This window comes from Amblyomma mixtum, chromosome 1 (genome assembly GCF_055824585.1).
Source record: "Amblyomma mixtum isolate Tamu chromosome 1, ASM5582458v1, whole genome shotgun sequence".
Classification (NCBI taxonomy): domain Eukaryota; kingdom Metazoa; phylum Arthropoda; class Arachnida; order Ixodida; family Ixodidae; genus Amblyomma; species Amblyomma mixtum.
Genome location: NC_143012.1, coordinates 79,454,155 through 79,482,062, shown reverse-complemented (window position 1 = coordinate 79,482,062; position 27,908 = coordinate 79,454,155). Strand labels below are relative to the sequence as shown.

Below are 27,908 nucleotides of genomic sequence, written 5' to 3'. Positions count from 1 at the left end.
CTTTAGATATGCACACCATGGTCCCTTGTTTAGATATACAGGTGAATAGCAAGAAATATACTGATGCATACTTTCCCTGCCTTGCTAGTAAAATGATGTACAGATTGTAAGTCCATAAATACGCAGTTCCTTTATATACACATTCAATGATTTAGTAAACTTACATATGTACACACACAAAGCACAAGCATTTCAGACAAGAGGTACACTAACACTAGCAACGCCTATGGTAGGTTCGTGGCTAGCATCACTTTGGAAGCTCCGGGCAACTATTAGCTGCCCTAAGGCAAGTGCGGGTTTCGATGTAACAAGTGTGATTTAATTGCACTTTGGATTATGCTTCGAGCTGACTCAAAAACTTTGGTAAGACATCAGCATAGCAAGGTTATCTGGTGGTATGTTGCGTGCATCGCTTGCAACAGTACAAAGAGCCAGTCGCGAAGGGTGACTGTGCTTTCTTAGCTGCGTTTTTTGAAAGCAACAAACCACCAGAAAACATAAATGGCGGTACCATGTTTTCTTTCTTTTCTAGTTCACAAAAACGTAGCAGTTGCGCTTTTGAAATTAAAACTGTGGGTAGCATTTCAGCACACCACAACAAGCGCTGTCAGGAACTACCTGAACGAGTGAATATTAAGGCCACTAAAATTGCCACGAGGTCAAACATCACAAATGCGCACAGTCAAAATGACTACACCGCTGACAGCACTTTGAACACATCACACACAAGAAACTGCTTGCAACAGTGCTATAGAACTAACAGTGACGATGAGAACAAACAGAGAGGGACTGCACGAAAGTGAGACCAGCTCACTTGAATTTATACAAAACATGTTCTGACCACAGTAAGCAGCCCTTGTTTTTTTTTCTTCTTTTCTCTGAGAAAGCAAACATGCACAACACATTGCTTTTACTAATGCGATGATGGAAATCGTCCTCAGTCCAGGCTGGTGTTATTTGTCGCAGCCTCCTTGCATTAAACACGTGAATGTCATGCTCACAAGTGACTTTTCATTGGAGGCCAGTCCTTGCACACGTGCCAGTTCGTAGGACAACCCAGTGGACACTGAAACACCCTCGGATGTCTCACAGATGTTCAGGACGTCTTGGACGTCCTGCAGATGTCTTGGATGTCCTGCAGATGTTCAGGATGTTTTGGACGTCCTGCGGATGTTCAGGATGTCTTGGACGTCCTGCGGATGTTTAGGATGTCTACAGGACGTCCAAGGAAGGTTCAGTGCCCATCGGGAAGGCACTTCACACACTTCACCAACGTTGTGGCAGTGCACCTCCACAGGCTTGGTACGCTGAAGATGTTGCCACTGGATTCCTACTTTGATTCTCGGACGACTTGGGGGCACCAGAAGCATGAAAATAAAACGGTGAATAACCATTTCTCCCTCACACACCTACACCACTTTTTCAAGGCAGGCCACGGGGTCTGCACAGTCTAAAGTTCACAGCACACTTCCCTCCGCTTCTATGAGGAACTCTCACACGGGCTGTTGCAGTCACTGTTGCTGCTAAGAGTCAGTCGGAGAATGCTTCGAAGCAGCTCGTAGAACTTCGATGCAGTGCTTCCGGCTTCTGTCTCCCAACAAAGGCCAAAGGCGTAATTCCGAGGCAGGGTTTGGTCGTTATCACAGGTTTAAAGTACAGCGCACTGTACAGTGTCTCTTGGGGCGGTGAACTCCACCGGGATTGACTGCGCGAACGTCAGAGACCACAATGGTTCGGTGTTCATCGTGCGCCCGCTGATAGAGCCAGGAACAGGAGGACAGCTGTACAGAGTGTAGCCGTCGTGGGGCGAGCTCCTCCAGAAATGCCCACACTGCTTCCCGGGATTTCATTCAGCCTTGGACGGCCTGAAAAGATGAAAACAGAAGAAAAAAAGAGCGTTAATTGGGTGAAGTCATGATCATCAAGCTAACTAAATCCACTGCAGGACAAAGGACTATCCCACTATCCCGAATTAGCTCTCTCTGTGCCAGCTAAAATCCCAATTTTATCTGGCTACCATTTTCCTTGCTTTCCCTTGCAATCCACTCCGTTACCCTGAGGAGTAGAATCTTGATGACACAATTACGGCAGACACGAATTTCGGGATGATACAAATTTGTTAAATTGCCTGGCTAGACTGCATTGTGTGCAATGTGCAGAATAACGAGTGTTCTGAGCACAATCCCGCCTCACTACAGATGATACGAACGAGCAAACCGTAACCGCACTCTCGGGTACTAAGCGCTGCCTGCACATAGCCATGCATGGTAACCGCACGACCCCAGATATCGCCGAAGCCACGATCTCCAGTCACATGGTACGCACGGTAAGCAGTCTGCCCACAAGTGCCTAGGTTATGAGTAAGTGGTTGCGTAAGACTCATGTACCGCCGATGTTGCAATCGCCAGTCGTGCGGTGCACATTGTGAGTAGTAAGCAGTAGCATGCAGCCACAAATAAATCCCATCCATTGTAAACTGATCTGTGCGAATGCATTTCCTGTGCTCCTTTATACGGATCTTTCTCGTTTCACATGATACCAATATTTTTCGCAACCCTGCGAGATTCGTATCATTGAGATTCTACCGCACAGTTGAACCTCGCTAAAACAAAGTTGAAGTGACTCGGAGATTACTTCGCTATAGCCATAGCTTCGTTTCAGCCCGTGTTGACCGAGCTTCCAATGGTAATCATCATTCCTTCGTTACATCCATTATTTCGTTTTGAATCGTTTCTTTATAACGATGTTCAAATGTATACAAATATTCTGATGCATACCAGTGACAGCCTTCCAGGTCTTGGTGCTGGGCTGCTGTGTCTCTGCCCGGTACCAGTACGGGTCGTGGGTGTTGGGGTGCAGCGGAGGCACCAGCGGACGACCTCCAATCTTCCGCGGCGGCGGAGCAGGTACCCGCACAGGGGGCGGACGAGGCGGAAGCACGGTGTTGCACGATGCTGCGAGAGAGGCACGAAAACATTAGCACACTGGACACAACAGCAAAGTCCAAGCGAACTGCTCCCTCTCCATTGTGTAGCAAAGTAATCTTGAGCATAGATGTTGTCCTCACAACTGCACTAAGTACAGCCTGTCACAAGCTTGCACATTATTTTGACTGCTTGCCTAAATGAGGAGTTCTGATGACTATAAAACAAGGCCTCTGGATGGCAAAGTCTGGGTGCTCTAATGCAGCAAAAAGATTTTTAAACTAAATGTAAGCCATCTACATCTACACTTCTGTATAGCGATTCTAGTTTTGTTCGCATCTAACTGCTGGACACGTATCGTTAATCCTGCTTTTGGAATGATTGATCGTTTCTTTCACTGCTGTGGCATAGCGTTAAACCTTCTTGCAAATGTTTACATATTTGGGTTAAACAGGGAGGGCTGAGATGTAATGGGAACTGCCTAATTGGAGCTGCCAATCTACTTGAACTGACAACTTCAGTCTCGTCAACTTCATGTATAATTAAAGGGCTTCCATTAATTTGAACCTCGCACAATTCAAAAAAATTTTCAGACCCCCTTTAGATTTGAAGTATCGAGAGTTGAAACTGCAAAGATAGCCATAGTTCAAAGGAGGAGGCGGAGTTAGTATGATAAGCAGCTACTGGAGATAGCCTTGCTTGGAATCCGCACCTCATAACACTTGCTCAGCATAATGCAAAGCCCTTTTTGTTTCTGGCAGTGGTGAAGTGCCTACCACAAATGTGAGCTAGGCGTAAAGATTGAAGAGTTGCCTCACCTTGCTTAGTGATCTTCATCCCGTAGAGGAGCGGATCTTCACCACGCATGCAGCTTTCACCTGCCTCCTTGATGTAGGCCTCATCTCCGCTCCGTATAATTTTTCCGGACTGTTGAAAAGAAAACAAAACATGATATTATTCTCAACAGAGTTGCAGTCATCGGATGGATGAGCAGTTTCACTCGAGGTGCACATTAACAACACAAAAAGAAAGCTCTATACAAGGTCTGTCGTAAGGCACAGAAGCTGCTCTCGACTATTGACTGCTCTATTATGGTGCACAATGAAAAATACCAAGTGCATACCAGTTCATTTGACATTGAGAGAGGGAAGAGTTGGGCTGTGCATGCATATATGTGTAATTACACCATCAGTATTGTCATGATCATTAGCTAACAAGAGAATTAGTTAAACTAATTTACCTTTCAAGTTGCTAAATAGAAATGACAAGGTTTCACTGGGAAAGCTTGTGCTTCAAGAGAAAGACGTGACCAGTTTCTGAAAATATTAAATGCATATTTTCGTCTTTTTCCTCTCATGGTAAGCCTATATACACTATTCAAATGCATGCCTCAGTCATCGGCACAGTTATTGGCATAGTTATTGAATGGCACAGAATGCAGTTTTGTTTTTTGTTTTGCTAACAACACAATTACAAGCAGTTTCTCAACCATCTGTACTGTTCGCACATTACCTGCATCATGTAATTAATGGTAGAAATGCTAATTTTGTAATGATTTTGGGAGCATAAAATGATTTCATCTGTTTATGTGAGAGCCAACTGCCTGTTCGTTTGCCCTTGAGAGAGAGAAGACCTGGGCAATATGCATGCAAATACATGTAAACACCATCAGTATAGTCAACATGTTCCATATGGCAAGGATTCAGGGGACCAAACTTACAAAGCACTGGTATCCCGGGATGTCTCGTCGTTGCGTATATGTGTATGTGACGCCCTCTTCCTCCCAGCTACCAAGGCACCGGTACTCGCGTTCTGCATCAGGAAAAGAAGAAGAGGAGGTTAGCAACACAGATTGGTAACAGAATACCTCTGAGAACTCCTTTTCACGGCCTAAGAGCCATCCCCTCTAAATACACATAACTTCACTCCCTCCACTGCACAAAATGACACTGTGTCTTTGGAGGCTTTGTCACTACAAGGATCATTTTGTGTGTGACATTGTTCGATTTGTCACATATATTACACTGAAGTTGTCTGAAAACTTCAAGCAGTGTGGGTGACCAGATAAAGTCACACAAAGGTATAGCAAGTGCCAAATAATTCATGCAGTGATGGCACCTCTGCTAATCAAAAAAGAAGATATGAAAAATTAGATTGCCAGGCAGAAGTCACGCACGCACCAGGCACTTCAGAACACTGCATCCTGTCCTGCCTTAAAAAAAAATTCTAGTAACAGAACTAATAGTCTATTGCATTCAGATACCCAATGCAATCACTCCTTTCCTGCCATTAAATGCCAAAAATGCTACAGGCTTTGACTAGGTTGGCTTTGAGCATATCTGGCAGCCGGAGATGGCACTGTTTTCTCTAACCTTACCTAGTGTTCTTATGTGCAAACTTTTTTCAAAAAGCAGCTTCTGCCAATAAGCACACTGAAAATCACAGTCACCAGGTTTCCCTCTTTTTTTTTGTACAGCATATTGTGTGGGTAAGTATAATTTCATGGTAACTTATGTTCACCACTATGTGAGTCATGCTGTAGATGCAAAAACGCTATTAGTGTAAAAGGAAACGCGTTCCGAGTTGCAAAAGTATACAACTCAAGAACACAGTTTTACTGCAGTCGGATACAACTCAAGAACACAGCCAATGGCGTCGCCCGACAGTCATGACGTCATGGAAGTCGCGGTTAATCCTATTCATTTCCTAGCTCACGAAGGCACCTGCCAGTTGCCTGCAACGTCACGCTAGAGGATTAAGCGCGGGTCAGTGGAAGAAGTCAGAGCAGCGGCGCATCAGCAGTGTGAAGGCGGAAATATTGACTGCCAACAGGTGCACCAGCGTGAAGTTAATAGCACTGCATGACGCACTGGTGTGCTACGCCTGCTACTCTCGAGTTGGCGGGTGCTCACGAATCTTCTCAAGGTCGCTCGTTCGTTTGCAGACTGGAAAAGACCAAGTAAGTCGCAGTCTGAGATAATAGCTTCTCAATGCGCGATGGTTCACTACAGTGTTTGGGTTGTTAAGTTGGCACTGTTGCTTCAAGCGTCAATTTGTGAATTAAATATCCTGTTCCGCGCTGCTGAGTAATAGCACGGCATCGCGGCTAACTTCAAGTCAATGCTGCTGTCAGCAGCTGGCTCTACCGGCTTCACGCCACCGCTCCCGCTTTTTTTTCTAATAACCTTACTTCTAGTTCACTGTAGTCATGACCATGGCCATAGCAAGCGGTTAACACCATGGTCTGAATGGTCTCGTTTGAGGGGCATTGACCGCTGCGATCTAAAGTTGTACTTGACAATAGCAAACGCGCAACCGCTTTCGGCTTCTTTTTTAGATGCCATGCAGGACAGTCAGACGCAGTCAGACGTACATGCGATGCCGCCGCTATGTTCGCTTACAAGTTTCAGACCGTGGCCTGCATGGCCAACGGTTTCGACCCCTGTAAGATTTACAGTAAGTGATACAAATCACCTGCACACTATGCGCGGCCTAAACTGGCCTAAACCGAGCGCGGATTCTCGGGCCACCGGCAATCTCTGGCAGGGGGCGTGGAAAAGCAGTGGGTTATCACAAAGGTGACATAAGGTTAAAAGCGTTGGAGCAAAAATGTATTTAAAGAAAATGGCTAATCTATAGACTGATTTATAATACCCTTAAAGACAGAAATATAAAGAAAAACCCGGGCATGATGGCATTCGGCACTACCCCGCTTCAAAGAGGAAGCTTCTATCTTTCATCCACCCACCCATCTATCTATCCATCTATCCATGGGTGCAATAAAAACTGCTTCCTCCTCTCGCTAGGCTGTGTTGTAACGCTGCGATCGACACGGCCCATGGCGCGTCTTTTCAAAATGCAGTCGGGGCAGTGATGCAATGAACTGAAAGAAGCCCATTTAATGGCTCAAACAGCACGATTAGCCAATTCCAGAACTGGCAGGAGTATTCTTACCAGGCTCGGAATTAACTTTCAACCTACGAATAACGATGCTAAAGTAGATTTACCCCGCGACTATAGGACGGCCCTACTAATCAAACCACTCCCCAAAAACATGCACCCCTTACACCATGAGGGTAGAAGACAAGCAAGAGCCAAAGCCTTACATAACAAATACAGACAGTGCGCTGGAACACTTTATGTAGATGCGGCAGAATACAAAAATACCAATGCCTTTGCAATTGTGGTTGTGAACGAGAATGGTGACCACATCGTCTCGGCGACAATCAAAACGAAATCCTCTGAAACGGCAGAAGAGGCGGCTATAGCCCTCGCCCTAGCGCATACCCAAGGGAGCATCATCTTCAGCGATTCCAAAATGGGTATCAATAATTTCGCTAAAGGGCGAATTACAAACACCTCCCTTAGAATCCTTAACGCAACCAAATTCTCACCAAATTATTCCGAATTGATATGGGTCCCAGCCCATTCGGGGAATCCGGGGAACGAGGCAGCCCACAATAAAGCCCGAGGTTTCGTCGACCGGGCAGTGGATGAGTCTGGCTCCCTGAATTTCACGAAGGACTCCATGATCACATATCATGATCTCACCAATCATTTTAAACTAGAGAGGAGAATTTTCCCCCCTCCAGACAAAAGACTTACTAAAGAACAAGAGGTTACGTGGCGTCGTCTACAGACGAGATCGATACGCACCCCATCACTCCTCGCGCACATTTATCCAGATCTTTACAACCCAAACTGCAAACACTGTGGCCACCGTGCTACCTACGATCACATCCTGTGGGACTGCAAAATAGAGCCACCTCCGGGTGATCTAGTTACAGCTCCTTCTCTCGAGCGGTGGGAGACCGTGCTGGCTAGCTCTGACCCCAGAACGCAAGTTTTGGCGGTGGAGTGGGCTGACAAAGTCGTCGAGGGCTATGTACTCTCGACCACTTAACGCGACCTCTTGCCAAGCTCTTCCCGGCGAATAAAATGTTTTACAATCAATCAATCAGGTGAACTTCGTGCCAGGCAGTGCGCAGTAGCGCCATTCTCCCTGACGTGGAGCTGTATACGTCAGAAACACCGCAGGGCCTCACCTTCGTAAACGTGCGTCCTGTTGTCGCAGCTGCTGACCGAGTAGAACATGATGTCCGGGTTGTTGCAGTCGGAGGCGACGCGCGCACACAGCCCCGTGGTGCCCGGGATGACGCCCGTGTAGTCGCCCGTGATGGGACACGCGGCCAGCGAAGACACTGTCCCTGCACGTGACAAGTGAAAGCGGCGCACGTCTCTGTAATTGCGATCCTATGGAAAAATTCAGGGGGGCACTTTGTCGACCTAAAGTGCGGTGAGGCGGCTGTTACGTCGCAACTGCAGCTCTGCACCATGGCAACATTCCCGCATGCTTTGTCGCGAATGCCACTTCGCGATAGCGGTTTACCTCGATCGAAACGGGACTATAGGCTCCATCGGCGCTCGGTCACCACGGAGTTCGGCGGCTTCCGGCATATTACACCCACGCCAAGCACACTTATGAGCGACGTGCCGCCGCGGTGGCACAGTGGTTATGGTGCTCGGCTGCTGACCCGAAAGACGCGGGTTCGATCCCGGCCGTGGCGGCTAGAATTTCTTTGGAGGAGAAATTCCAGAGGCCCGTGTACTGTTCGATGTCAGTGCATGTTAGAGAACCCCAGGTGGTTGAAATTTCCGGAGCCCTCCACTACGGCGTCTCTCATAGCCTGAGTCGCTTTGGGATGTTAAACCCCCTAAACCAAACAAAACCAAATCATGCCGGAATTTTGACAACCTACGCTTAGCGCGCGCGGAACGGCGACGGCAAACCGACCGAAGCGGGACTATAGGCTCCTCCCACGCTTGGCCGCCACTGAGTTCGGCGGCTTCCGGCATGTTGTACCAACGCCGACGCCGAGCACACTCGCAGGTGGTGTGAATCTCGTTGCGACTGCTGCTGCAGTTCCACCGCTGGGGCGGCGCGAACGCGAAGAACCAAAATCTCGAAAACGAAACTATGCCGGGTTGGCTTCAGGGCATGTTTCTGTCATCCGCGTTGCCCTTGTCGCCTGCGGCTTAACGATGCAATTTCTAGTTTCCAACAGACGAGAATTGCGTAGGATTAAAGCGACGGCTGCAGTGAAAACAGCGCAGAAGCGCGCGCATGCGCCCAAACTTCGCCCAATCCGCGTGCCACCCCTCTTCCTTGCTGCCTCCCTTCCACCAACAATTGCTCAGGCAGACGGAGACCCGTCGCAGGGAATTCATAGGATATTCTGTGCATGCGAATTAACACGGATGTTGCTGCTCTTACTAGAAGTAAAAAGAAAAAGGGGCAGACAACGATGCACATTTTTTTTTTCTCACATGCGCTCCTGACTGCTGCGTTTCCTGGATGTTGCGTTTTTTAAGCATGCAACGCTTTTAGCCCCCCTTGTGGGTGCGCCGCGGTCAGACCGGAGGGTGTACACGCTGGCGAACCTAAACCACCTATGGCGAAACTTTCAATTCATCCCCTTATGTTTACATGCTGCTCTGCCGCCGCAGTAGCGCATGCGTAAACAGCGTCTCTAGAATGCTACTGCGCATGCGTGGAGCGCGAAGCTCATCGCAGCGTCGGACTTCAGGCGCTGGTTTGAAATCACTTCAGTCGTCATATAAGATTAAAAATGCATTAGCTAACCGCCGCGCGTGGAAAGCTACAAAGGATAGTTAGAAGGACACTGCGCCGTACGGAAATGACGTGGCACTCACTTCCTTGCGTCACCCACGTGGTGGTGGTGAACTGTTCGTCACTGCAGAGAGCGTCCGAAGGGTGCGCGCTGGGGTTGGATCCTGGGAAAAGAGCGAAATCGCGATGTTAATTGCTAACACCGTTTCTGCGCTATAGCGGAAATAGTTACAACAATGCGTCCATTAGGAATGCGGCTGTGTGGTGAGGGCTGCCTCAGTGATCAGTTTGTCGGCAATCGATACCTAATATATATGCAAAAAGTCTCTCAATCCGTGGACGCATGAAATTTTTTAAATTTTAATTATAAGGGTAATAACAGAGCAATCATTTAAAATAGAAGATAAATCGACAGAGAATAGAAAGAACGTCTCCGAGATGGTGGACGCATGATTCTTTTTTACTTTTTTATAAGGGTAATAACAGAGTAATCATTTAGGATAGAAGATAAATCACCAGAGAATAAAAAGAACCGCACACCATCGAAAGGAATCAGCCAACAGCGACATGCAGAGTTCCTTGGTTCAACCCCCACTGAGGGTCGGTTATGTCCTATTATTTTTTTTTTTTTTGTAGATAATAAGATAACAGGCAGGTAAGATAAGACACAAACGATAAAATTCAGCATCCCTTCGTGTTTCGCGTTGAACGTTTTGATTGAAGTGTGGAAAACTTACCTAGCTGGAATTCCATGACGTTGAGGGACCGACGCCGCAGCCAAAGGCAATAGTAGAGTTCTTCACCACTGTGTAAGGATAAAGAAAATGTGTAAGCATAGTTTGTGCATCACAGAAACATCTGAACTGATGCGGAACAAGCAAGACGAACAATGGGGAGCCACTATACTGCTCTGGTGTTCATGTAGATGCATCAGACTACATGCATCCCCATGATAGTGACACACATGTATTCTGGTACAACACGAGTCGTATAGCGCTCAGTAATCACTACAAGCCAAAAGACAGATAATGACATAGTTCGAAGCGAAAACTAAAAGACACTGATAAAACGAAACAGGTGAAATTATTTTGCAAAGTGCTCAGCTTTACGCTCTATGGGGGTTTAACGTCCCAAAGCGACTCAAGCTATGAGAGACACCGTAGTGGGGGGCTCCGGAAATTTCGACCACCTGGAGTTCTTTACCGTGCACTGACATCGCACAGCACATGGGCCTCTAGTCCGTGTCTTAGCCCGATGCTTATTTGTTATGTTCTACCATAGTCCTTCAATGCTTTTATGGTCATGAAACTGCTCCGTAACGCTATGGGAGAGCTTCATATGTTGACCGCGCCTTCCACGAGGCGGCGCTAAGAGTCCTGAGGGGGCAACGACGCGGGGGAGCGAGCGTCTCTACGGCCGCGAGTCTACGGGCGGAATGGGACTCCGGCAGTGCGGCAGCAACTATTTTCTCTTTTCACTCTGTCTTCGTTTGCAAAATAAGTACAGTGCACGTGACGCGCAAGCCTGCGATGCCGAATACTTGCTGAGTTACGGGTTGCCACTCCGGCTACGGAGGTACGCAGGAAAAGGCCTCGCTGTTCTGTCTCACGAGGGACGCCGAACAGCGTAAAATAAGGAAGCAGGCGATACCCCGACAGGAAAGAGGTGGATTTAGCTTCGACTCCAAGCATGTCCGTGTCTGCGAGAGGCATTTTGCCCCGCTGATTCGGTCTCACGAGTTTGTGATCAACAGAGAAGCAGTGTCGCTGCAATGCGAGAAACCGAAACTCAGGCCCGGCGTCGTCCCACGGATATTCGAAGGCCTACAGCGTACTTTGGAGAGAATATGTGACGATGTTGCATTTCAGACAACTGTACTCTTCAATGTGCTTATAACTCTTGGTGCGAAAGCACTACTTCATAGGGTGAAACCCAACCAAAAATCTTGTGGCGTCCCTGAATTTAAGGGTGCAGAAATAAAATAAATATTGCCGCGACTGGAAATTTCGTACCCCCGGTGGCGCGAACGGATCAGCTTCGCTGGCCACTGCACGAAAGCACTGTGCTATCGCAGCAGCCGATCACGCCTCGTGTTGTTGTTGTTGTCGCCTCAAAAACGATGGCACATACCCGCGGTGGGAGATTGGCCAGGGTTTCGTGCAGATCCAAACAGGAAAAAACTAAACTGTAACACACTCTCGCGCTGCGCGCATTGTGCACCGTCGTCTTCATCAACGTCCACCTTCGGAACGAACACATCAAACCAGCTTAACCTCGATCAGAGCCTAACTTCAGCCTAATATCGTCGCCAGACGTGCCAACGACCCAGCAAAACAAAACCATGAGCCAAGCAGCCTAAACACATGCGTTCGCACGTCTGCTGGGTTTAACCAAGTTGAACACCTAGAGCTTTTTATTTTTTTTACATGTTTCGCCGTGATTTCTATCACTGCTCATTTTTGGTATATTGCGTGGCCGCTTACAGCTTGTCTCTTATTTTGGTAGCGCGAAACGAGCACATGAGGAATGAACAACAAAAATTCACAATTTCCTTGCACTCGTCAGCGCCTCCGTTGTCACAGCGTGACAAAGTGTAAATAAATGGCTTATGCAGCAAGAGTCTTCAGCAGCTGGCTTTGCCACCTCCGAAAGTGTCATCAAAAAAAAAAAAGAGATAGCACCATCAAACTACCGGTGCATTCGTCATGTGATCGCTCTTGTCGCGCGCACTCCAGTTCTTAAAATACCGCCATAACATTTTGTTTTCAGCATTATTGAGATTGCAGAATTTATCACAAGGTAAACGCCAGCCTTAAGCAGCCTTGTGCACTTAGATGACTCGGCCGAGACAGGCGCAACCCAGACACATATAGATATGTTACCGATCGCTACGCTAGATCTTCCAGAATAACGTTGTAGGCAAGTTGCGGTAAAAATGAATGCGAAGGTTGGACCAATGTACAAAAATTGCTTTTTTTGTGAAAAGCAACGAGAGAAAGTAAGCGCGTTAATTGTTTGCCAGAAAACAGTCGCTAACAAGGTTCACTATATAGTGGCCGTCGTCGAACGCAGAGGGTTGTTAGTGTCTCGACGTTGCAGTCAAGATTTCAGGTGATAACCGGTAAAGCAGCGTCCATCCTAAGCCCAAATACCGATCCCCAGAAAGCACAACTGCCAAGCGAATATGAGCCTGTTGGCCGGAAAACAGCCGCTGCAAGCAGGGCTCGCGCAGCGACTCGTGCCCCCTCGCCGACAGCCGCGCCACTAGCGGCGCGCGCTGTCCCTATATGAAACTTTGGCCGGAGTTTCGTGACCAGAAAGAACATTGAAGGACTCTGGTTCTACCGACGAAGACGAACGTCTGGACTTGCTTAACTTTAGCAGATTGGTGACCTTTCTAGAGGGATAAACACTTTCTCTCTCTAGCTCTTTAGGCAGCATATAAATGAAAAGGCCCCAGAGACGTGCTCGGGTCAAGTGTGGATAACGTACTGAATAACGTACATACCCTTACAAAATTTTTTTAAGCAGTCTATAGTGTCCACAGACTTCTTTCTATAAAGTCTATACACTCTCTTTAGATAAATCCTAGAGAACAGTTTATAGGCAATACAAATGCTATACAGGCAGTCTATAGACATTCTATAGACTGTCTATAGATTTATGACCATACACTTTTTGTAGAATTTTGTCTATAGCCAGTCTATAGACTACGAATAGAGAAAAATAAATATCTACAGGAACGCAATAGAGTCTATAAGAAGTCTATAGAGCATTTTTATAAGGGATATATAGACTGACCACTGGGTGACCCCGTAGACGAGCAGCCGGTCGTTGGGGGTGCTGTTCTGCCGGGTGACGCATCGCGCGGTGAGCGTGACGAAGCGGTCCGTGTCCCGGAAGACCAGGGTGCCGGCCTCGACGCGGACCCGCTCCCACTGGCCCTGGCTCCACTCGGGGAAGCGACACGTGGCCGACTCCACCTCGGCAGGTAGGCTGCGCTCGGGCACTGCGTCCAAAGAAGGGGGCAGCATACGGAGATATAGTATACTGTGTCACGGGGACGAAGACTGTATACATACTTTGGCCTTCGGGACTCCGACCACGGCCGACGTACAACATTCGCACACACACACAAAAGAAACATAGCGACTTGCTTCTAAATCGTATAAGTGGATAGCAAGGATTAGATTTTGTGCTCATGAGCACTGCTTGTATAATCAGGTAAAAGCGTTGATTGGCTTGCAGGCGTTTTCATCATGGTGAAGTACACCCCCGTCAAAAGTATACAGTCCAAAGGGTTTGCTTGCGAGGCCTTCAGCGTGCCTGGTTATGCATACTCAGCGGCAGTAATCTCTCCTCCCAAGCTCTGCATTGCTAGACGCTCTGGGGAGCCCCACTAAACAGCTTAGAAGCGAAACCCTTGGTCTGTATACTTTTGACAGGGGCTGTACGTAATATAGTTACACTAAATCTGAAAGTGTAGCACCGAACTCCGAACTTGATAACATTTAGCATTTATTTATCGTGACATTTCACGTGCGCGTGTAGCAAGGGTATAAAAGGTCTACCAAGGCTCGGCAGCAGACCTCGTGGCCTGGGAACTTTTGAGCAAGACTGTATGCGCGTCTATGGCATATCTGCGCTGACCGCGCATAAAAACCTAATCGTTCTGGAGGTTCTATGCGCTACGGCTTTCACTCATGAACCTCCGCAAAGAGTCCAATAGTTTGTGCACGATAATGTATAGCAGAGTATAGCAGCAGATCAATCCCATCCGCGGTTTAAATTTCCGGTGCACCAATAAGCGTTTTACTAAGCTGCAGTACCGCTTCAAAGACTTGAAACAAGCAGCACGCTAACAAGACAACCGGGGAAAGGACGTGAGTTGCACATATAACAAGGACAAATGTGTACACTTGTGACGGACTCACCTGGAGTGAGCACCAGAGACTCGTATCCGCTGGTGGCCGACGTCAACTGCGTGGTGCAGGTCGAGTCCGACGACAGCGCCACGTACACGCGTCCCGTGCCAGGCTCCTCGCGGTACAGCTGCGGCAGAGGGAAAGGGAAAGAGAAAAGAATACAAAGTTGCAGGCACGCAGAAGTAAAACCGCGCTGGGTGGGGTCCAAGCTGCCGTCGAAATGCATTCCGAAACTATGGTCTCCCACAGAAGTCCCTGTATTCTATCGAGGTTGTATACGCTCTATACTTTCCTACATACCAAGCTCACCTACTAGGTGACGTGGATACCGTATCCCATATGCAGTTTACGCTATTCGTGGCAGCGTGTACGCTTACAAAGACACAGGTGGTATTATAGTTATCCATGTGGGCTTAGACATGGGCTTTCGTGCAACGGCGTACTGAAAAGTTGGAGAAAATTCTTTAGCCCTTCTTACTATAAATTCGGCCGCGTTTCGACGGAGTCGAAGAGCAAAACGTGCCCGTGTACTGTGCGATGTTAATGCGCGTTAAATATCCGCAGGAGGTCGAAATTATTCCGGAGCCCTCCACTAATACAGCACCTCTTTCTCTGTTTTCTTCTTTCACTCCCTCCTTCCTCCCTTGCTTTACGGCGGGGGTTGAGGTGACCACCAAGAAGTGAAACAGTTCCGCCATTTCCTTCCCTCAAAACCAATTTTCTTTTACCAACGGCACGGTTCAGGTGTTTGCACGGCGAGAAAGAGACATATAGAGAAAATTACTGCGCCTTTCCCTTCTCAGAACTTCCTCCTCGCTTGAACGTTTTATTAGTCGAGGATACGAGCGATTCTACAGGCTGCTCTCGTATCGTTACGTTGCCTGCTCGTAGCGTACAGCAGAATACACACTGTCACATACTGAGGAAATAAAAACAACACGTATGTTCGTAATCCTGTCTCACTCTCTTTCAGCGAGTAATGCCATATTGTCTAGATAGCCCGCCACTAACCTCCGGGTCCGACCCGCTCTTCACGTGATAAGAAACGTCTAGAGCAAAGAAAGACAAAACCATATGTTCCTCTATTCCCTGTGTGCCTTCGCCGACACCGCATATTTCGTGACGTATCCGCCTCCGCTTGGTCCAGGCGGAATGGGTCAGCAAAACGGAACTGAAAGTAAACGCTCGGCCCAGCACCCAAAATGCAGCCTTGCACGCATGACGCATATCTCTGGCGGCGGGGATGAGTATTATACACCCCGCGTTTCGCCGCCGCGGCCACTTTCGCCATGACAGAAATGATGGGGCGCCAAGAAATGCGGCCGTGCCGCTAGCCCGAGCACACACATCGCTCTTGTCAAATAAATACGGTACGCGGGACCACGCCATGGGCGTTTTTTGTTGGGACAGCCGCTAAGCCTCGTCGCTCGCAGCCCCACTTTCTCGTCTGCTATGCGCTCCGCCCGTTTTCCCAGCGCGTCGTCTGCTATTGCGCCGACGACGAAGAGGGGGCGCTGCTGAGCCGCAACTGAGAATTAGGGTTAGCGCTCGCGCGGGAGGACAACGGAAGGCAGGAAAGGTCGCCGTGCGCACAAAGCTCGTCCCGTGTGCGCATATCTTCCGCAGTCAGCGCGCTTTCTGCGTTTCATTGTCTTCTTGAGGCCGCGCGCTTCAACCCGCTTTTTTATCCGGCCGCGAAGCGCGCTCTCTCTCTCTCTCTATCTGTGTGTACGGCTTAGTGAGGACAAAAAAGAGTGAGCACGTTTCGTAACCCGCGTTATATGGACAAGCAGAAGTCAGCCAAAAGAACAGTAACGCGCGCACAACAGGAAAGAATAAAACAGTGGTACGAAGGACGAGCCTCGGCCAACGAGACAAACCACGCCGCGTTGACTATGTGAGGGACACGTTGTGCGCGTATACATAAGACAGCCGTCCTTCGCTATCTATCCACGCTTCTTTCTTTCCCTTTCACCCGCGTCGTCTGCTATCAGCGGCCGTGAATCGTCTGCTACGCCGCTGCCCGCGTCGTCTGCTCCGTCGACGCCCAGCGCCGGGATCGTGGGAGAACGACCTCGCCGGGGAGGCCTTTCCTGCCAAACAAACGCCCAACTATGCCTGCTGGAAGCCATCGTGCGGCACAGCACAGCTAGGCTTCAGCTGCCACGCATATATCCGAGGCGTCGGCGTCGGCCTCTCTTTGAGGCCTCCGCAGTGTTTGTGTACATAAGCTATACACACTGCTGGCGCACATTACTCGAGGACGATAAATAAGCGCTTTGCCGCCTTCCAGGAACCCTCCCATCCGCCCCCACTTCTTCCGCTTATTCTTCTTATCGTTTCTGACCTCGCGTGCGGTTTGAATTGTGAAGAGGATGCCGCCCGTGTTTGACTTGCGACGTTGAGAGAAAGGCGCGTGGCCATTGGCTCGCGCGCCAGTGACGTCAGGCAGCTATGGATTCAGCCAGACGACGGAGTCCATCCCGCGTCTAACGCCTGTCATCGGCTCGCTGTATGCGAAGAGAACGCCTTTGCAAGTGAGCGTTCGCGTGAAATAAATAAAAATAAAACAAGAATGAGCCGAACTCGCAGGGTGTGCGAAATACCAAAGGCCGCAATTACGACCATCGATGATTTTCTTGCCTTTTTAGTTCAGTTCTACGGGGCGCCTTGCGTTCTGTTTGACTCCGAGACCGGCGGCGGAGTGCTTGGAAGTTCACGGGGCGGTCCCTCGCGGCCCCGCAGTTAAAACGCGAGATGAGTGTTTGTTTATGGCGAAGCCGGTCATATTCTGCGGTTCTATTTACTGCCGACATTTTACTTACTTTTCATGTTTGTACCTTTTTTCTCAGTTTTTTTTTTTTTTCTTACAGGCGCCAACAAACGGATGCGCGCTGCCTGACGAAAAACGACGGGACGCTATTTTTTGCAGGAATCGCCTTTTCGGACAGACGTGCCCGTAAGTGCTTGAGTCGGTATTATAAGTTGCTGCGAGCTCCTGGCCGCGTCATTTCCGAAAAAAGAAAAGAAAAGAAATGGCCTGAAGCGGGAAAGACATTTGTTTTTTCTTGTTTTTTTTTTCTTCGGCGCGCGAACTAGAGCAGACGATGAGGAAACGAACGGCGGAAAGGCAAGTATACAACCGGGGAAAAGGAATAGAATGAAGAAATAATAAAAAAATGCTCAGAACTGTTTCCTTCTTTGTGATGACAGACTCTCGGAAGGAAAAAAAAAAGCAAGAACCTGCAGTTCGCTGGGACGAAACACGAAAGGGCTTTCCGTTCCTCCACTGCTTCGCATTCGTCGTCGTATTCTCTTCTTCTCTTCCTCCGTTATTTCTTCCTTTTTTTCTTCTTCTTGTTTTCTCGAAAGAATAGAGGACGGCCTTGCGTCCGCTAAGCCTTGCGCGCTAAGTTAATTACGCGCTGGGACGGACTGTCTTCCATGCGGCTAATGTTCCTCGGAATTACGGGGAAAAGGAAGAAGCGCGGGAAAAAAAAGAATTAAGAAAAATGAGGAAGAAAAAGGGGGGGGGGGCTGCAATTTGCGAGCTCGGAATGGTTCGTCGTAGACCGACACCGAAGTGCTATTACGGGAGTCGGATAATTAAACCAAAGGTATACGCAGGAACAGAGGAGCAACGGAGCAAAGAAAAAGGCAGTTCGAGGAAACGTGGATGCAGTGCAAAATGGGTTCCCATTATATATAGTTAGGCGGCCCTTTAAGTTCCGTCGTCAGCCGTCGTTTTCATATATAGTATGGTATTATAATGGCTGAATAACCACTGCTTTCAGGATACGCTCATTCCTTTGTTGTTGTTGTTTTTTTGCTGCAACCTGTAAGAGGTGGAATTACTCGGCGCATAATGTAAAGTTTGCTGCACGGCCTCTTGAAACTGGCTTGGGTGTCCGTTCAGATCCTAAGTACTCGAAAAAATGGTTAATATCGTGTTCAGATCGTCCGCATAACGGCTATAAAGCACAGCGGGCTCAGGATCGATATAATTGCGGTATTTACGCCCCATGACTCGCCGCTTAAGCGTTCAGGAACGCCTACGAACGCTTTGAGCTACGGATTTATTACCTCAAGAACCTCCGTTAACGTATGTGAACCGAAATCTCGACGTATACTAGCGTCTCGCTCCCACATCGACGTTAAGGCCCCAACCATTGTTCAGGCACCGAACCCTCAACCTTTTGCTCGAAAGAAAAAAAGCTCCAACTCGCTTGCGGTTTTACACACACTGCTGGATCAAAAACCAAAGTTCCTTCCCGAGGGATAATTGAGTATAACTCTTTCTGAGTCGTTAAAGTCAAAGGATGTTCCAGGAGGTGTTAAATACCTACTTAAGCTCTCTTACGCTTGTGCCTAATTAAGCTTATTTCGCTATCAACAGCCTAATTATCTACTCTTGTGATTAGTGTCCGCAGATGTGAGAACACCGGGATGTGTGAAAAAGAACTGCCCCTTTGTAAGGCAGCTCCTTTGTCTTTTAGGCTAACGGCTGCCCTCTCCGCACCTGCTTTCAGATAGTCTGAAATGACCTTCGACCATGCAAACTCCTTATAAACGACCGTTGTTATGGCTCTGTCACGTCAGCAAAAAGTGTCAGCAATTTTGTCCGCACGATTACGTCGTTCTCTGAAGAGACGTGTAAAAGTGTGATTGTGACAAATAGTGTGTGATAAAATGGTGCCGTGGGAAAATTTTGACTGATGAGGTGCGATTAGTTCATTAATTAAACGCCAAAAATCCGAAAAAATACACTTAGACGTCAAAATAGCCATGAACGCCGATACAGTACATGGACGTCAGAACAGCCACGGACGTCGATACAGTATGCGGACGACATTTTGCTTTCGCATTGCTGCAATGCGGGTCGCCGCAGTCACCTCAAAGTTCTTTTTTTATATATATACTAAGCGGTGTACACACTCGTGCACGCCGGCTGCCAGCCGGTGTCGTGACTGACGTCAGTGACGTCACGCCACTGCTGGAAGAGCGCTCGGAACCCGGCACAGAGTTCGAATCCTTGTGGGTGGGCGGCGACGACGACCGTGGAACGCGATTAGAGGCCAAAAGGTACAACACGCGAGAGGATTGAGCTTTTTTTTTTTTGTAATTCCTTTCTTTCAGTCCCTGTTCCTTTCCGTATTTATTTTCTCCTTTTCGTTCGCTGCGGCGGTGAGCGGGGCTCAGTTCTTCAAGGTGCTTTAAGACGCCCGTAATGGCCGCTGTGCTCCCGAGCCGCCCGAGACAAACCGCGGAAATGGTTCAAACAGGCGTGCCTGGAATGTGCTACCCCCCCCCCCCCCCCCTCTCTCTCTCTCTCTCGCTATGCGTTGAGAAGGGAACGGACGCAGAATAGATACGTGCATACCACGGCCTGTCGTGTTCGCGAAACCGACCGCGGTCATGGCTGTGTATAATGACCCTGGCCGGAGCGAAATATTGGAAACGGCGAACCAAAGAGGAATATTGTCGGTTCGCGGTCCGTGAAGCCGTGATTTCTCATTACCGCCCCCCCCCCCCCCCCCTCTCTCTGTTTTGAGCGCGATTCGGCTTTGTTGTTTCTTTACTTCTCGAGTTCACGCCTGTTAAACACTGGAAGCGGTCTTTAAACGTTCAGAACAACCAAAGACGCCGTCACGGGCGACGCGTCCGCGGTGCGGTTCGGTCCGGCGATCACACAATGTCAAGTTTGATTGTGCAGAACGGCGTCAGGCTGTAACCTTGTCTTCGCGGTTTCCCATGCTTTCAGCAACTGGCACAACGCTTGCAGGGTCACTGAAGGCTCGCAGACAATCAAAGCTATTCGTTTTTTTTTCTTCTCTTACACGCACGAGAACGGGGCTTCGAATCGAACGGCGGCCTTCACGGTTGAAAGAGCGTGCGAATCTGAGCGTTGTTGCTGGCCCGGTTGTATTTCCTCTTGGACATGTGCTGACACAAGCGAAAACGAACGCATATATGAAGGGAAAAAATGCAGGAATTGTTGTTCAATCCTATATATTCTAAATATTAAATCGTAGTAAAATGTGTTCGAGTACTTTGCTTCATTTCCGCATACAGTATTTCTGTGTTAATGACGCAGTAAAAACGCGACAAACTAAAATTGCATCAAGCACTTCGGACTTCGATGAAGTACACACGGCGCGGCGCGCAGTCGGGATCGATCATATCCTTTCCATACCAGCTTTCCCGGGATTATTATTATTATTATTATTATTATTATTATTATTATTATTATTATTATTATTATTATTAGTCACATTTGATGTGTCCTAGCACCATCAACTAGCGCCATCTATAGGCCATCAGTAGCGAACACCTCGTCACTAAATAGAGATATTTTGTTTTTCACAGAGAGAAAACTAAAGCGTTCAGTGAGATGGCGCGCGAAGATGTTGATACTAGCGGCATAATTTTCCTATAAGGGCCACATAACCTGACTTGCCCGCGGTAAATGCTTCCTCCGCTCACATCGACTACTCCAGACGGCCATAGGAATTCAAAAGGGTGTGCAGGACATTCAAAATTTCCGCGGTAAATTTCTATGTTCAGCACCACGAAGCACGCAATGGCAGCCGTGCGAACTAGAAGCGTTTACCAGATTTTCCAGGCTTGCTTACAAACTTCTTGAACTTACAAACTTCTTACAAACTACCTCTGCACTGCACAAATGCGCGAACCGTAGCCGGGGTCATCGCGGAGAGATAGAGAGATAGATAGTAGTGTCACTACTCACCCCGCATCGGTATCGAGGCCTGGACTCCGGGTCCCTGCGGAGGTCCATGAGGGCCAGGTAGCGGTCACCACCGCGGCCGCTCTCCCAGTCGCCCAGGCACAGGAAGCTCACATCTGCATTGCACGGCGGAAGGGAAAGGAGGAGGAGGAAAAGGGGGAACGCGTCCATTAGTGGTGGCAGCGGAAGAACACGCAAAGGCACGTAAACGCGAAGGATGAGTCTTTGACCGTCCCTGGTCCTGGTACGAAACAAGACAGACAGAAAGACAGATATGTGTTTTTGACTTGATTAATTATTTGGAAATGAATGAATTTTCACTTGGCTGGGTAGTTAGTTAGGTAGCGTCATGATGCTTACAGGGCTACAAGCTACAGATTTCAAAACTACAATATTTTAACGTATTGTATTGTCTTGCATTGTATGTACAGCGTTTTTCAAAAGTTCGGAGCCCAGGGGGTTTTCTTTTGAGCCACACTGTGTTGTTCTTAATGAATCTCTAGCGCTCCAAATTTCCTCAACATGAGAAGATTTCTGGTACTGCCTCCTTCAATAGGTAGAACTTCCATGAATGCTCCTGGAGTTTCAATATAAAGCTTTGAAGTGAACCCCCTGGGCTCTAAACTTTTGACAAAGACTGTACTGCATTGTATCGCCTTGCATTGCCTCGCATAGTACTGTATTTGATTATATTGTATTGTATTGTATTGTATTGTATTGTATTGTATTGTATTGTATTGTATTGTATTGTATTGTATTGTATTGTATTGTACTGTGTACGTGCGCAATGCCTCACCGAAGTCCGGGAAGGAGCACTGCCGGAAGCGCACGGTGAGCCCGTCCCCGCGCGGGCAGTTGCTCAGCTCGGACGAGTAGGGCTCGGCGCAGCGGAACTCCTCGCCGTTGGCGCTGTACTGGAAGCGGTAGCGGCCGTTGATGGGGCAGAACATCGGGCGCAGGGAGGTCGACGCCGTGACTCCTCCGATCCCGGGCATCGCCGGCGAAGGCGGCGACAGTGGCTCGCCCAGAAGCAGGCCGTTGCCCTTGAGGTGCTCCTCCGTGTGCTTCCCTGAAACGCCACAAGGAGCATTCAGTGTTAGCGGATGACTCTTCCGTGTCCTGAAAGAAGCACTCGTGTACAGCCCACGTCATGCGCAAGTGATGAGACGTCATCGGGACGTTGTCAGGACGTTGTTAGGACGTTATTGGGACATTGTTGGGACCTTGTCAGGAGGCTGTGACTGAGGCTTCCCTCTCACCCTTTGTTTATACTGTGCTGTCAAGTGCTCCGTCTTCCCTGCCCTCTACGCATACCGTGAGAACCATAGACTCGACACTACAGCCACGTCGAAAGTACTGTACACAGTCTGCCTTGCATTCCGTCCTATGGTGCACGTACGCATCACGTGCACAGGCTACGAGAAGTTACATTTCCATGGCTCGATTGCGTGGTCATTGAACTTCTAGCGGTGGATGTATAGGCGGTAAAGCGTATACAACGTTCTGTCCCGCCTGTTGTGGTATCGTAGACCGTCCGCCTCGAATGCCGGAGGTAATGGGTTCGAATCCCAGTGCCGCCGGGGAACCACCGGTTTTCTAATGGGCCCAACCCTTCGGCGATCAGAAGCCCGACTTTCTCAGGTGCGACGTAGTACACATTTGGGGAAAGATGCCGTTCGCTCTTTAACCAAAGCGTCACGAGACAGGGAAAAAACCTCGTACGTGGGAGTTAGCAGAAGCACTCACTGTAGAGGATGATTTCTGTGAACCGCCGCTCGGAGACGGCCCGGTCGTCGGGGCACGTTGCTCGGGCTGCTTCCTCGTTGGTGTAGCACCGGGCGAGGCCTGCAAAGGGGCAGATTTGCACGGTCGGTAAGGCGTGAAAACCAGGGCGTACACTGCGCACGAGGAAAAAGCGGGCTACTGCAACGCGTACGCGCAGATACTAGACAGATTTAGCATACCGGAGATGTACAGCAGACCAAATCTTTAGCTGGCGTGCGTGCTGGTGAGCTTGAGTAGCGGCCCGGGACGCAGGCCCTTATAAGCCGAAAATCCTTTTTTTTTTATACATTTCCAGCGGAAGTTCCTTGAAACCTTATAGTTAACGACACGTCTATAGGGCTGACCACCCCGGTGAAGCGCACGCTTTAGATGTGCGTTCACTCATTCCCAAATGCCATCAGATATTTCTGCTTCTAGGCAATTCGTCCGTTGTTGTCCGTCTCGTGCGCGTACAAGATTGAGCTCGCGAAAAGAAAAGAGAACAATTAAGAGTGAACCCTACATCTATATTAGTGGCAGCAGTTCCTTTAAGGAATTAGCGGCGATCATCATCACAATCTAGGTTGCGTCCACATACAGGACAAAAGCCCTTTCCATTGATCATCCATCCAATTAGGCTCCTCCTATTACGAGTGACGGATGAGCCCTAATGACCGCTGAGGCAACAATGGCCAAAAGAATAACTCTCCGGGACAACCGCGAAGTGCCGACAGGAGTGCTGCAGCCTGTTGCGGAATCGGGGCGGCTTACCTTCCGCGTGAATCTGGATCACGTTGGGGGTCTTGAGCGTCAGGTGGAAGCAGCGCATGCAGTCCTCCGTGCCCGTGCTGCAAGAAGACATGAGCAAGCGGAAACGAACTTTCAGTTGGCTTCGAACGTTCACGGTGAACTTTTCGTGGAGGAACGAAATGTTCGAACCTTCAGTCGACCTCTGCTTTCGAACGGCCGCTTTCAGTACACGTCACACGGTTCGCTGAGCTCTCCCCACGAATGTGCTATGTCAGTGCACGTTAAAGAACCCCAGGAGGTCGAAATTTCCGGAGCCCTTCACTACGGCGTCCCTCATAGCCTGAGTTGCTTTGAGACGTTAAACCCCATAAACCAAACCAAACCCACGAATGTGCTGGCGAAGGTTGTTACACTTATGCACATATATCATATGTACCGAGCGGTTGATAGAGAACAATATCTGTAATAGCAGACGTCTTCTGCCTCTCTTGGTAACATTTATCTTCTCGGGCAAAGACGTAATCTCCCTATAGCAGCGATATCTTTGTTGACTCATAGGCGTGCAAGAGGGAACTTACTCTCTCCCCCCCCCCCCCCCCCAATAGACACCGGGAGGAGGGGTGAAAATTTTGTACCATAGTGTTCCCTGCTACCTGGAAGATATGAACAAGCGCTACCATATACCCCTCCCCCCCTCTCCACCCTTTATGCAGAGACCTGTGCACGTCTATGTGTTAAATAACATGGTTAATTGACATCGGAGTGCAGGGATATGTTATGCTGTGTAAAGATTTTGTCGCTATCAGAACGTCACTCTCGTCATCTCGCCGCAGAGGACTGTTGGACACCCTAATCAGTCAATCACAAGTGTGCAGCCCGATTCCGCTAATGTTACGAGTCCTGTAGCGTAACCCCATAGGGTGCACTTGAAACAGAAAGCAAAATGTGAAAATTAACGACCGAAATTTGTAAGAACACTTCGACAAGACAACTGGTCTTCGCCAGGGGACCTTATAACGACGACCAGTTCTCTCGAGGAAACTTCGACGCTGGTGTGAAGTTGTTTAGGTTTATTGGGGTTTAACGACCCAAAGCAACTCAGGCAACGAGGGACGCCGTGGTGAAGGGCTCCGGAAATTTCGACCACCAGCAGTTCTTTAACGTGCACTGACATCGCACAGTACACGGGCCTCTGGAATTTCGCCTCCATCGAAATTCAGCCGCCGTGGCCGGCATCGAACCCGCGTCTTTCGGGCCAGCAGCCGAGCACCATAACCACTGAGCCACCGCGGCGGCTGCTGTTGATAGAGAATGATATCTATATATAACAGCAGACGTCTTCTGCCTCTCTTGGTAACATTTATCTTCTCAGGCGGAGACGTAATCTCCCTACAGCAGCGATATCCTTGTGGACTCATAGGCGATCGAAGAGAATGGGGGGGGGGGGGGAGTGAACTGCCCCCCCCCCCCCCCAATTGACGTGAGGAAGTTGGGCGCAAATTTTGTACCATATTGTTCCCTTTTACCCGGAAGATATGAACGAGCGCTACCATATACCAGCCTCCCCCCACCCTCCCTATCCTTTATGAAGAAACCTGTGCACGCCTATGTGTGAACTAGTCTGGTTAATTGATATCGGAGCGAAGCGGAATTTTCCGCTGTGTAAAGATACTGAACATCACTCTCGTCTGCTCGCCGCTGGTGTTTGCACAACTCAATAACGAAGCGTAAAATTTCGCTAAAAAGAGGTTCTCTAACCAATGGCGTCAATCTATGGTCACGAAGTTGTATTCAGCTGCCTTGCACAATGCGACGTTTAACCACGATGTCATCACAGAATAGGTCATGACACTATTGACTGGCAGGCCTCCTTTGGAGGACATTTGCCGCTTCGTTAACAGTTGTGTTCCTCTGCTGTCCCAGTCATATACAGCATGCAGCGTATCGAGTCCCCGTACCTGTCTTTGAGGATGACGTGGTGTCCCCGACGGCGGTGACACCGTCCCCAGGGCGGGATGGCGTCCACCTCGACGGTGATCTCCGAGTAGGACACCACGGAGCCGCCGTAGGCGGCCGTCGCCTGCGTCTGCATCAGGAAAGTTCCATGCAGTTCCACGGGGAAGTAGCACACGGCCGAACCTGTGCAGAGGTGGACAAGAGAGGGAGGAACACGTTGAATACACTCGTGCATGGTATACGGTGCAGTGAAATGGAGAGAACATGGCGCAGTATACACGGCTATATGGAGCGGTCTCTACACAATGCAGTATAATTTGCTCCTTGAGGGAGCACATGAATGGTCGACATGGACGATGTATAGTGTATTCCAAAGAATGAATGAGACGGGAAAAAGGCTGGGTTGGGCTTGTTGAAAAGTGCGAAGACACAAGGAACCATCGTCGTAATCCGTATAGACATCAAATCGCTTGCACAAGAAAGGATTGAAGCACGTGTGAAAATATGCAGCGCGATAAATTCAGGGTGTACACAGGTGACGGGTTATGTGAAAGACCACACACTGACAACAGCATACATCCAAGCGGTTTGTTTGCTGGTTTCTTTCTTTCTTTCTTTCTTTCTTTCTTTCTTTCTTTCTTTCTTTCTTTCTTTCTTTCTTTCTTTCTTTCTTTCTTTCTTTCTTTCTTTCTTTCTTTCTTTCTTTCTTTCTTCCTTTCTTTCTTCCTTTCTTTCTTTCTTTCTTTCTCTCTCTCTCTCTTTCTTTCTTTCTCTCTCTCTCTTTCTTTCTTTCTTTCTCCCCATGGTACACGGATGAGCCCTTTCTGCAGTCTCTTCAGTGCGTGCCAGTAGTTCGTCTGGTTGGTGAGCGGCCTTGAGAAATTCGCAGCGTCACGCTGCTATGGTTGTTCTCGTTCTGTAAAGCTGGCGGCGAATAAGAGAACTATAGCACAGGTGCGCCCCCTATAGAACGCGATAGAATTCGTGCGCGTTAGAACGCGAACGCAATAGGACGTGATGCGCGTAATAAAAGGCCGGCCGTCGCTGAACAGATCTCACGCAACCCAGCTGCATCGCGACCCTGTTCAGCTAGTTTATACAACTCGTGCTTATAGTTATCAGGCCGGCAAGATGTCGGTGCGCGCACGCGAGAGCTTCTTGGTCGGGACGCTCTTTGAATGTCCGCGGGGTGCTCCTAAGGGAACAAAAAAAAACGAACAAACAAAAAAGCTCGTCTCCTTTGATGCAAACTTTGCGTACCACGCAACTCGTTGTTGTCGGCGCCGCGCAGAAGAACCTTAGGTGCTGAATAGGCGGGAGCTAGGTGCCGAAGATGCGCGAAGCCTTGTGTGTATAGACAAGGCTTTGAACAAGCCCTTTCGGCTAGGATGCGCGCCCTGTTTGCGGGTGGTACGAGCACGCGAGCTGTTCACGTCGGTTCGTGCACTCTTTTGTCAGGGCTCCGATGGGCCCTTGACAACCCGTTGTGCACACCGATTTGAGCAACGCCCCCTTGTCTTTCAACTTTGCGTGCGCACACCGTTCAGTTGGCGGAGTCATGCTGGGATGGGTGTTGGGAATGAAAGAAGGTGAAAGAAAGGGCGCAGCACCTGTAGTGTGCATGAAGAAAAAAAAAACAGTCAGTCTCACGTGGACCTGGAAGAGATGGGCGCGGCATAGACCCGTATAGATGCCTTTCCTTTTCCGTTCTTATGGTGTTTACCTCAGTGGAAAATATTTTTCTTGTTGTCGTTTAACAGATACCTGTAGAAGGGTGAGATGGTGCGTAAGTTTTTGTGGAAGAAATAATAGCGCGGAAAGACACACGCGCACGAAAATGCTGAGAAACGAAAATGTTCAGTCATTACTGCTGTTGATGTTTACTATTACAAGTATACTGCATACAAGCTGCTGCCAGCAGCTTTAGCTCGAAATATTAGCGACAATTTTCGCGGCACTCGATCCTGTAGTGCAACGATGCAAGGACGCATAGAGAAGGAGGGTGAACTCCTCGCAGTACTTAGCCTACTAAAAACAAGAGTGCTTATATAAATGCCCAACATTATCGGACAAAAATTTTGAAAATTGGAAAATTGTACTATACTGTTAAGAAAATATTGAAGATAATGGCCTATTCTTTTTGTATGTAGCAAAATCTTTCTTTTAAAGTGTTTCCATCGATCACATCGAATAGTTAAGTAAGGGAGTAATTA

The 27,908-nt window shown here is 48.7% G+C and overlaps 1 protein-coding gene across 1 annotated transcript; it reads right to left on the bottom strand.

Moving 5' to 3' along the window:
• Nucleotides 1–104: 104 nt before the first annotated feature.
• On the bottom strand, nucleotides 105–25,930 carry LOC149366888 (uncharacterized). Its single transcript, XM_089572147.1, has 14 exons — nucleotides 25,698–25,930; nucleotides 23,761–23,837; nucleotides 22,972–23,070; nucleotides 22,022–22,294; nucleotides 21,229–21,341; nucleotides 14,490–14,607; nucleotides 13,357–13,564; nucleotides 10,293–10,360; nucleotides 9,639–9,719; nucleotides 7,970–8,131; nucleotides 4,645–4,736; nucleotides 3,743–3,851; nucleotides 2,778–2,954; nucleotides 105–1,865 (listed from the first exon to the last, which is right to left on the bottom strand). Exons 1-14 carry the CDS (start codon nucleotides 25,928–25,930, stop codon nucleotides 1,741–1,743), a joined length of 1,935 nt encoding a protein of 644 aa, XP_089428273.1. The 3' UTR covers nucleotides 105–1,740.
• Between the last annotated feature and the right edge of the window lie 1,978 nt (nucleotides 25,931–27,908).